General features: G+C 32.4%; 1 protein-coding gene across 1 annotated transcript; it reads right to left on the reverse strand.

Moving 5' to 3' along the window:
* Positions 1-1,121: 1,121 nt before the first annotated feature.
* On the reverse strand, positions 1,122-2,478 carry LOC131638590 (tropinone reductase homolog At5g06060-like). Its single transcript, XM_058909156.1, has 4 exons — positions 2,098-2,478; positions 1,788-2,004; positions 1,599-1,711; positions 1,122-1,502 (listed from the first exon to the last, which is right to left on the reverse strand). The coding sequence occupies exons 1-4, from the start codon at positions 2,395-2,397 to the stop codon at positions 1,335-1,337; spliced, it is 798 nt and encodes a 265-aa protein (XP_058765139.1). The 5' UTR covers positions 2,398-2,478; the 3' UTR covers positions 1,122-1,334.
* Between the last annotated feature and the right edge of the window lie 9,234 nt (positions 2,479-11,712).

Raw genomic sequence — 11,712 nt, forward strand, 5'->3', positions numbered from 1 at the left:
AGGTACCATCCACTTTCTATCCAACATGTTTTTTACTTGGCTTGTCCTAATTACAACAAGAGATGTTGCTCAAATTCTACATGTCAATTTGAAAATATAGTTGTTATTGATTCTCAGAAGTCACATATTGAATATATTACTTTTGATGAGATTGAAATATCTACATTGAAGAATGTCAAGAGGAAGAAAATAATTTTACCCCTGAAGGTTTGTTGAGGTCATATTTTATACAATGAGATTTTAGAGGGTGCTCTCTTATTTACATGAGGGGAAGCAATGGAATACATTTTGGTAGATGATATTAAATATTTCTTTTGAAGTTTATCTCATTTAAACACTTACAACCTTGAGGACAAGGTTGTTTTTGAAGGGGTGAATAATGATAGAGAGTAGAATTTAGTATTTAAGTTTATTAAGAATTTATATAAGTAGTAATTTTATTGGTATTATTATTTAGGCCTTTATTAATATTTAGACTTTATAGTTTGTTATCCACTAGTAACATTATATATTGTAGTCTCACTGAGACATTAGGTTATAAAAAAATCAATAAAATTTATTTTTATCTTTTATTTCTCTTAGCTTTTAGTGTTCTCCTTTAGTATAGAAAATCCTAATTTTATACCTTTGATAGGAAACTTCCTATCAATATATTTGCAATCTATAAATTGGATGAAACAAATGGTAAAAGAAGAAAAAAAAAACACCCATGTTGAAAAGTGACAAACACAACCAAACTTTTTTTTTAGTATTAATTATCTTTGTTCTAAATAAATAACAAACATATTTAAATTAAAAAAATAATCACCTTATAAGGACAATTAATTTTTTCAGTCACACCTAAAATTAACCGAAAATTACTGAAAATATGTTTCAATTAATTTTTGTCAAAATAAAACTTTTCTCTTAAATAAAAAATAAAAATTTCATCAACCCAATTATTACAATTTAAAAATATCTGAATTAGTTTAAAACATAAATATTACACCACTTTTTATTTCACAATATTCACAAAATACTAGCAATTTGTATACTATATATATTTAAAAATTACAATATTAAAAAATAAAAACACCAACACAACATGTTATATCGAATGTAATATTAAAACCTAACGGAAATTATAGAAAAAAATAACACACTTAAAATTATATTATATCTAGTAATTGTTACAAGTTTGTAATAAGATTGATTTAGAGGAAATTTTTATTGTATATGATCTAAAATTTGACACAATTTTTTAGAATATAGAGTTGTTACTTATTTTGCCAATTTCTTCAAGACCAACTTGAAGTAGAGATTTTATTTTAGTTGATTAAAATGATGAGAAAAGCTTAATTAGTGAAACCACCATCTGCCGCTATAATTTGTCCAGTGATATATGAAGCCGCTGGCAGACAAAGAAAAGCAACCAATGCTGATATCTCTTTAGCTTCTCCCACTCGACTAATTGGTGTATGAGACAATACATCACCCCATACATTCTCAGCTTCTGGATGTTTCTATAACAAAAAAATTATATAGTTAGTATTATGAGCTTTATTACATAGTTAATCCTCTCTGATTCTTATTATAAGATAAACATTTTGTTATGATACCATAATAGACTCCAAAAGCGATGTTACAACAGGTCCAGGTGCCACAACATTTGTTCGAATATTATCCTTTGCCCATTCCAATGCAAAGTTCTTGGCGCATTGATTTATGGCTCCTATACATTTTACATTAAAATGGTAGTACTCTTTATAACACATTAAGTATATACTAAGATTATAAATAAATCACACCTTTAGAAGCTGCATAGATAGAGGAAAAGGGCACAGGTTTCAGACCAAAAATAGAAGATATGGATACTATGCTTCCATACCCAGATTCTTTTAGAAGTGGATGTGCAAGTTGACACAAATGGTAACCAGACTCAAAATTAGTACCCATTATAGTTGCCATATCTTCACAAGTATATTCTAGGATTGTCTTAGGAGTCATTGATCCAGCATTGTTTACCTAAAACATCAACCATTTTAGACTAATCATAAAATAAAAGGTTAAAAAAAAAAAAAAGCAGAATTGTGAAATGGAATAAAACATATATCTTACTAGAATGTTAAGTTTTCCATTGAAGATCGAATCAACAGTTTCCATTAGTTTTTCACGTTGGCCAGGGACAAGTATATCACAAACTGACCCTGTAACGCAAAATCCTTTGGCTTTCCACTCTTCCAAACATTTATCAATTTCTTGTTGTTTTCTTGCACATATATGCACAACTGCTCCAAATTCTGCCAACTCTTCTACAATTGCATGGCCTATGCCTCGGGTTCCACCAGTAACTAGAGCAGTCATTCCATGAAGTGACCATCTTTTATCTTTGAAGCTGCTCAACTTTGTTTCTGCCATTTTTCTTTACTACTGATTAGTTGGATTTTTGGAATTGGAATGGAAGAAAGTGAAATATATATACACTTGTGTATGATTTAGTGGTGAATTTTAAAAGTTAATTATTTTTTTAGAGTTTCCTATTTTGGAAATCAGTTATACCATTTAGTGATTCTTAAATGTTCAAGAGGCAAATTAAATTATTTGAAGAGTGGCCTAAAACAAGTCCACCTAAAAATAGGTAACATTAATATAAGTTGGCAATATATAAATTGGATAGAAGCTTAAACCAAAGTTGCATGTTAATGGTATTTGGTGGTGGTCCATTCCACATTCGGGTTAAGAGGCAATTATGACATGGGACTACTTCATTACCCAATTTTAAAAAATAAGTACATGGCATACCAATATCAGTAAAGGTGAATTGGAGAATGCGGAGGAGAAAAAGAAAATGCATTGGATTAGTTGGAATGATTTGTGCTTACCGGTAGAGAAGGGTGGTCTCGGATTTAGAAATTTGGAAGAGTTCAACAACGCTCTTCTTTTTGAAGTGGAATTGGAGAATTGTTGGGGCTTCTAATTCTTTATGGTACCGTACTTTGAAAGCGAGGTATGCGGATGTGAAGTTAAGGACTTCTTTTTGTGCCAAGATCAAATCAACGGCTAGGTCATCTTCGGTGTGGTGGATGGATATTACATCCATGGAGAAAAATATACCGGCGGAGTTTTTTTCTAACAATTGTTTTTTTCATGTAGGTAATGGACACTCAACTTCATTTTGGCATTCTCATTGGTTGAAATAAGGCATTTTAAAAGAGCTTTTCCCGAATTTGTTTAACGTTTCCCTCTTGCAAGATGCCTCTATTGCTGCTATGGGGGGTTGGAAAGATGGTAATTGGTGTTGGAGTGACCTTGGTATCGCGCCTGCAGCTTCCACAGCGTTTCAAGTTGCTGCCAATGTGTATTCAAGTGCAGCCGCTGCTGCCAGTCTGTCTTCCAACGCTGCTGCTGCCCATTTAAGTGATGGTTTGGCCGCTGGATCTTCCAGCACTGTGTCGGGTTCTGTTGCTGAGCATTCCGGACCGGCAGCAGCTTTGGCTCAGCTGCTATCTATGGTGGTTTTTAAACCGGATCAGCCGGATTTTGGTTACTTGGAAGCATGAGGTTGATGGCTGTTTTTCTGTTTCTTCTTGTTTCGTTATTTTGAATAGAAGACATATTCCTCATGGCCCGGCTTATCAACATGATTCGGTTTTAAAAGATATTTGGAAGGCGGAGGTTCCTCTTAAGGTAAAAGCGTTCGGGTGGAGGTGTTTCCTTAACAAAATTCCAACTAAAGATTTACTTTTGAAAAGAGGTATCCATAGTTCCTTTTCGAATTTAGATTGTGTGCTTTGTGAGGAAATTAATGAGACATTGCGTCATTCTTTTTTGCGTTGTCGTTTTTTCGTTATTGTTTGGAAGGAGATGGCAAATTGGATAGGTTTGAACCTTAATTGCTCCGATGATTTTAAGGAGATTTTTGGCAATGAAGCAATTTTTGTCGTGCAAAGTAGGTGAAAAAAGGGAAGGAGGGAGTTGTTTGGCTAGCCATTCTTTGGAGCATTTGGTTTCGTAGAAATGAGATAGTCTTCAACAATTCGACTTGGAATTCAAGAGATGTGGTGTGGAGTTGTAAAGCTCTAATTTGAAGATGGTCGTATATCGGGAAAATTAAACATACCAATTGTAATTTCTATGAGTTTTGCAATAACCCATTGTTTTACTTAAGCTAGAATTCAATAGGTGTGTAATTTTCTTTGGTAGGAGGTTGTTTTGTTTTTTGTGAATTGGTTGGTTCATTAATAATATTTTTCTTGCTTTAAAAAAAAATCAATAAAGGTGAATTCTTATCTACCAATTTAAAAAATTGAGTCAAAAGTTATCTGTGTAAAATGTCTTGGAAATAATAAATAATGGTAGTATTTTATAATTAATTAAATGTGTTAAAATTAAATAAAATTTTGTGATTGGTTGAAGATAAGATTATTTAGACTAGATACATTCAAAACTATAAAAATTTATGTCCACCAGTATCAAGGACAGTTCCTCCGTGCTTATTATATATACCATTAACAATCGACAGAGTTAAATCGATGAGATTGCGAGAGTATAAGCCCTTTTCCTAATTCATTCGAGCATAACGGGAAAAAGAGAAAAAAAGAAATGTATCAGTGTCGGATAACTGTTAGAATCTCAAAAACCAGCTTCTCTCAAGCAATTCGTATATGTCCATTATATGAAAACATTCGCTTAACACATTCCACCTGGATAGATCGTACCGCGAAGGCAGCTTAAGAAATAAAAATCTCCACCCAAAAATATGAACTATAGGAAGAACACTCAGATTTCCACACACGCGTTTACGTCTTCGACAGCCCTATATCAAGATGAATTGTAGAAAATTAACAATTAGCTAGTGCAGCATAACATGATTTTACCGTAAAATAGTTTTGAACAATCCCCTGATAGAAACAAATCGGGTCATATATTTCTATAATTGTTTAAAATTATGAATGCAAATTCTGAATTCTCGGTACAAAGTTGAGCTGTCTAACAGGATTTCAATCAGAAAAAATATCGCAGTGATAGACAGTAACCGTGTTTAGCATTTAATAAGCCTATTTAAATTTCCAATGTATTTCAAAGGAACCAGATAAACCTTCCTCAATCATATGCATGAATTTCCAATTGTTTTATGGTGTTCAAAATTTAAGAAAATTCAAACATCAATTTACAAATTTCCAATGTATTTTAAAGGAACCATATAAACCAACCTCAATCATATGCATGAATTTTGTGTTTTAGGAATTAACAGGAGAACATAATAAAGGGAATTGATGTTTACTTGTCTCTTGGAAGTGGGAATTGATGTTTACTTGTCTCTTGCAACTTCCTTTGAATATGTATAACAAATATAGAATATCAGAACATGCAAAATCATGAAAACTTATTGGTGTTTGGTGAATTCTAATGTACCTCAAGCTGTTCGTGAAGCTGTTTTTGGAGTTCCAGCAGCAATACGTACTTCAGCCACATTATCACGCAGCAACCGAACTTCAGAAACCAAACCCAGCAGATTTTTATAGCAATAAGCTTTTTCATCTCTGAATATGCGGTTAATCAATGACTAAATGGACTACATCAATTCAAATAAATGAAATATTTACAACATTCAAACAACCCAAGATTCAAAATCCAAATAGATTACATTTTTTCTAATGAATAAAACAAAACAAAGAAAACCCAAGATTCAAAATAAAAAAAAAAGATTGAATTTTCCAATAAATATACAAAAAGAAATAAAACCCTAAAATCAAAATTCCATAACTATCAAACCTACCATTGAATCAACACATTGATTCAGCAGGTGTGGATTCTTTAGAACCCATAGCAAGAGAAACCGATTTAGCATCAACAGACAAACATCTCCCAAAGTCCGGATGCAGAGTCTAAAGTTTGAAGCTTTCACATTAAAAGTTAGAGATGAAGAAAATATGCAAGTTACCTGAAAGAACAAAATTAATTTCCATCATTAAAAATAGTTATTTTGCAGCAGCATATCTCATAATTTTGTGTCTCAACTTCTTATTATGATTTTCCTGTTGGTAATTTATAAAAGAGAAATTAAATCAGGTTAGTAACATCATAAGTACCTTATTTTTCTATCAAACGTATAAGTAAGCCCCCAGATTCATTTTTAAATAAGGTTGAAACCTAATTTGTTTCAGAATAATCATCGGCGACCACCGCGATCAAACACCGACGATAAATCTATCATCGAAAAACATAACTATCGTCGTTTGCGTTTCAGTTTCGACTACCATCACCCAACGAAAATGACTATAATTGCCCTCCAGATACATAAATCTTCTTATATGGTAGATTTTATGGTCACTAAATATTAAAAGTAAGAGTAAAGATAACAAAGTTACCCAATGCCATGGGTTCATCCTGTCACAAACGCAGTCATGTCCTCCAAGGACCATCTTTTATCCTTCAAGCTGCTCGACTTTGATTCAACCATTTGTCTAGTTTATAAGAGCATCTCCAATAATGCAACTCATTTTAGAGTTTTTTTGGGATCCATTAAGCTACATCATTGTGAAGAAACTCACTCAATTTTCATTCCAATGATGCAACTCTAAACAACCCATATTAAGTCCCACAACTTTACTTTATCTATTAATATTTTATTTATATTAATTTTATTTAATTTAAAATAATAATATAAATTATTTAAATTTAAATTAATATAAAATAAATAAAATTAAAATTAAATAAACATAAAATTTAAATGATAATTAAAATAAATCTCAAATACATGACATATAATTAAAAACAATAAAAATAACATAACATAACAAAATTACTTTGATTTAATTTTCATCATCCTCATATCCAAAACATTTTCAAACATGCTCGACTAGATCTCCTTGAAGTTGGCGATGAACTTGTTTTTCATGATCTCCTTGAGCTTTCAGTTTTTTGATCAACTCCCACAGTTGGATCCTTTAAAACATTGAGCCATAACTGCAGATATAGAGTATGCTCTTCTCTTGTAAATAGCTCTCGAGAATTTTTTTCAACGACACGCCTTTCTTCTTTTTCAATATCAACTTAAGTTGAAAATGGTGGAACTTGACTTTCAGACATAAACTCAATTGGTGTTTCTGGTTCATGACGAACAAATTCCTTCCTATGAGTATTTATTTGAGGTCTATGATACATATTTGTATTGTTTAGTGACGGAAAAAATGCGGACGAGTTTGTTGGCATTGATGGGAATTGAGAATTATAATTTTGATTATTTTTCTTGACATTGAATATATTTTGTTGAAAATTATATTGATTAGGATTTATTTGGCCTAAACAATATTAATTTTGAAGTAAAATAATGAGAATTTTTTTAAAATATATTGTCAAATAAAGGGTAATGAGAAAAAAATGAATATATTTTTCTTAAATGAAGAATAAAGTGATGAAATTTTGAGAGAAATTTAAAATTTAAGAAAAAATAAAAATATGAGAGAAATTTTGTGTGTAAAACTTATCAAATAAGGGTATTTATAATAAGCTAAAAGTATTAAAAGAAGAATGAAAAAAAATATTAAACTAACAACAGCTATTTTTTATTTATATTTTATTTAAAGGATCGTTTGAATGCATTTGCAAGATGAATTAATCCACTAATCAACCCAAACAACACTTAATTTGATACTGCTGTTTGCCAGACTGGCCGGCACATTGGAGTTACTCTAACTACACTTGAAATGCTAAAGAAAAATCTAAATTTGTTTTCCTTGCTCTTGTTTGTGAAATAGACATAATAAGCATCTTTTTTTATATAGACAACTAAAGTCGATGCCATGTGTGGCACACTCTTTCACTTCTATAAAAATAAGTATAAATTTTTGTTAACGAATAAAACGTGAAGAGGGAAATTAATATTAAAACTTTTAAAACAGTATCTTTACAGTGTAGCTGTGTTTTTGGGGTTTTCAAAGAAACATTTATGGTATTTTTTATATACCTTTAGTTGTTAGAATCGTTGTGGAGTAGAGTTAGGGTCAGTTTGTTTCAGCTTTAAAAAATGATTTTTTTTTTTGTATTTTTTAAAATTGTTTTTTTAAAATTGTTTTTCAAAATATTACAAGTTTTTTTATATTCGTTTTTTCTAATATGAAACGCTTAATTTGACATCCTATAACAAAAATATACATAATTGAAGACCAAAACTTAGTTAAAATCATAATTTTTTCAAAAAGTTGTATTTCAAAAATGATTTTTATGAAAATCTATTTGAAATAACTTCAAAATTAAGTGATTTTTTGAAATTTTGATATTCAAATTTTTTTCCCATAAATAGATGAAATACCTAAAATCACATTTTAACAATAACAATTCAAACAAAATTTTCATTTGAAGCTTTTATAAAAAGTTTCTTTGTAAAAAAAATTTTCACAAAATTTCGTAACACTATAAAAATCATTTTTAAAAAAAGCCAAAACAAACGGACTATTAGTCTTATCGCCAAATACAGTGTGTGCCAACAAGTTGAAGGAATATATTTTATCATATCTAATTTTATAAGTATTTAAGAAGAAATTTCTTTTTTTTTAATAAACAATTGAATATAAGATATCGCACTAGGGGTGCAACCCTTACATCGAGAACACACTAGGTAGAATTGTTACAAAGTAATGGTAATTTATACCAATCATAAAAATTGATCCTACACGGAGATTCCCTATTACTAACCCATCTCCTAGAAAAATACAAAATGTTTGATATCACCTCATCATGACTAAAAAAACTGCTATAAAAAATGATTGAATTTTTCATGTTCCATGTACACCAAATTAAAGTTATCCATATAGTGTTTAGATTAGCTTGGTGTTTTTCACCTTTTCTTGAATACTCCCTAAGCTCTTGAATTCCTCTTGAGAAAAATTGGCATCATTACCCAACCACAAGTAAATTTTATTTCAAACCGCCTTTGTTACATGGCATTGATAGAAAAGATGATCCAAAGATTCCAGATGATTAGAACAAAAAGGACAATCCATGGTAGTTAGATTAGACACACCTCTATTGACAAGTTGATCTTTTAGCGGTAGTTTATTGATGAGGAATCTCCATGAAAAAATCTTGATCTTTGCCGGAATAGTTGTCTTCCAAATGACATCCAACAACTTGATGGTGGAAGTTGGCCAAGCTAGATCTTTTGCGCTAGACACCAAGTGCGAGACACTAGACACCGAGAAATCTCCATTAGAAGTTAGATTCCAATGGAATTCGTCCTTTACCAAAATGTCCAACACAACTCCTTGAAGAAGCTCTTTTAAATCCCTAAGTTCTTCACCAATTGCCGTGCTCGTTACGGATAAGGTGATGGAAGGGGCATTCGGGGCCGAATGATTCAAAACTTCATCACCAAAGATGGCTTCCCAATTCCAAAAAATGTCACCATTGTTCGAATTAAGGATATCATTCACCACACATAATTTGTTGGTTGTACGATCAAACAAGTGCGGAAAAGAAACACGAAGCGGTTGATCGACCAACGAACAACTATGCCAAAAGAGAATGTTATTACCTTTCTTGAATTCACATTTAACCCAATAGGTGAACCCTTCACCCAAATCATCCTCTTTGACGTCATTAAGGACAATATCTCTCCACCATCTAGAATCATCCAAATTTAAAAGATCCTTGCTAGAAGCTAACACTTTTATCTTCGGGTTATGATATCTCAAACGTAAAAAACTACTCCATATTGCCTTATCCTCCTTTATAATTCTCCACTTCCATTTAAGAAGAAGAGATTTGTTCATTTCTCCCACATCTCTAATGCCTAACCCTCATTTTCCTTTGGGCTTGCAAGTATTCTCCCACTTTACCCAATGGATGCACTTTGATTTCACGTTTCCACTCCATAAAAAATTCCTAAGAAGACTTTTTATCGCTTGAAGAATTTTATTCGGAGCTTTATAGAAAGAGAGAGTAAAAATAGGGATAGCATTAAGCACGGATCCAATTAGAGTCACCCTCCCTCCAATGGATATGTTCCTTCCCTTCCACTTAGATAATCTTTATTTTATGTTGTCAATCACCTCTTGCCACACCTTTTTCTTATAAGCACCTTCATCCACCCAAATACCAAGGAATTTAAAAGGAAAGCTTCCTTTTTTGCAAGCAAGAAAAGTTGTCGCGGACTTGATGTACCAATCTCCAATGTGAGTTCCAAAAAAGTTACTTTTATGGAAGTTGATCTTCAATCCGGAAACCAATTCAAATCCTCTTAACAACACTTTTAAACTCCAAAGATTATCATAAGTAGGTTCTTCTAGAATGATGGTATCGTCCGCAAATTGTAAAATATCCACAAAGTCATTTACTCCATACTTGAATGGCTTAAAGTCTCCCACCTCCACCGATTCCTTAGTTAGAACGGTTAAACCTTCCATAGCAAGGACGAATAAGAAAGGTGATATGGGATCACCTTGGCGTAAGCCTCTTTGAACCTTGAACTATTTTGTTGCGCTTCCATTGACCAACACGGACGTGTAATTGGTAAAGATACTAGACTCCATCCATTTCATCCATCTTTTGCCAAATCCCATTCTCACAAAAGTCCACCTTAGATAATTTCATGAAATCAAGTCATAAGCCTTTTCGAAATCCACTTTAAGTAATAAGCACCCCTTCTTCTTCTTTTTTGCCCAATCAAGAATTTCGTTAACCAAAAGCACCCCACCCATCATGCTTATTCCCTGAACAAAAGCGGTTTGATTGAAAGAGACCAACTTATCCACAACACCTCTCATTCTAGCCGCTAACATCTTTGCAATAATCTTATAAATACTCTCCACTAAACAAATGGGCCGGTATTCAAACAAGTCTTGCGGATTCTTCTTTTTAGGAATAAGAACAAGGATTTAACAAGAGTACCTTTATGATAGAAGTCATTGCAACACTTCATTACGTCTCCTTTAATTAGTGACCAATACTTTTTGTAGAACTCCAAAGAGAATCCATCCGGCCCCGGGCTTTTGTTTCTGTCACACGACCAAATAGCTTCCTTCACTTCAACTTCCTCGAAAGGTTTCTCTAAGGCCAATGAGTCTTCCGAAGATAAAGTGTTAAAATTGGTCCCTCTAGGCTCCGGCCTATTAGGAATTTATTTTTTAAAGAAGTTTTCGAAATGATTGAAAGTGAACTCTTTAATGTCTTCTACTCCTTCCAATCTTCCCTCCGTTGTTTCAATGGAGCAAATAGAGTTTCTTCTTCTTCTATCTTTTAAATAGTTGTGGAAGTAACGAGTGTTGTCATCACCTTCGGAAAGCCAGAGTTGTCTCGACTTCAATCTAAGAATGCCTTATCTCTTGTTAATGTTATCCCAAAATTCCTCCGCCACTTTTAATCTTTTTACTACCACATCTTCCGGAACGTTACCTTCAAAATAAACAAACACGTTATCTAAAGAATGCAACTCTTTCCCATCATTGTTGATTTTGAGGTCTATCCACCCATAGACATCTTGTTCCACCAAGTTAACCGGTTTTTGAGAGTTTTCAACTTTTCGACCAAGCAATAATCACCTCTTCCTTTGATAACAATCTTCTTCCACTCCTCCTCCACAAAGGTATCCAAATCCTCATGTTTGAACCACATATTGTTGAACTTAAAAGGTTTTGAACCCCAATCCTTTCTATTGTCTTTCAACCAAATAGGAGCATGATCGGACAAATCCCTCTCACCAATATATTGGCCCTCCAACTTCCAATCTTCAAC

This window comes from Vicia villosa, unplaced genomic scaffold, assembly GCF_029867415.1.
Source record: "Vicia villosa cultivar HV-30 ecotype Madison, WI unplaced genomic scaffold, Vvil1.0 ctg.002339F_1_1, whole genome shotgun sequence".
Classification (NCBI taxonomy): domain Eukaryota; kingdom Viridiplantae; phylum Streptophyta; class Magnoliopsida; order Fabales; family Fabaceae; genus Vicia; species Vicia villosa.

What these genes read in the sequence shown, in the direction of transcription:
- LOC131638590 (XM_058909156.1), bottom strand. Translation starts at nt 2,397, where the DNA reads ATGGCAGAAACAAAGTTGAGCAGCTTCAAAGATAAAAGATGGTCACTT. An exon ending in ATGGAAAACTTAACATTCTA is followed by an intron (nt 2,005 to 2,097) that starts GTAAGATATATG and finishes TTGATGTTTTAG; the next exon opens with GTAAACAATGCTGGATCAAT. An exon ending in CGCTTTTGGAGTCTATTATG is followed by an intron (nt 1,503 to 1,598) that starts GTATCATAACAA and finishes TTTTTGTTATAG; the next exon opens with AAACATCCAGAAGCTGAGAA.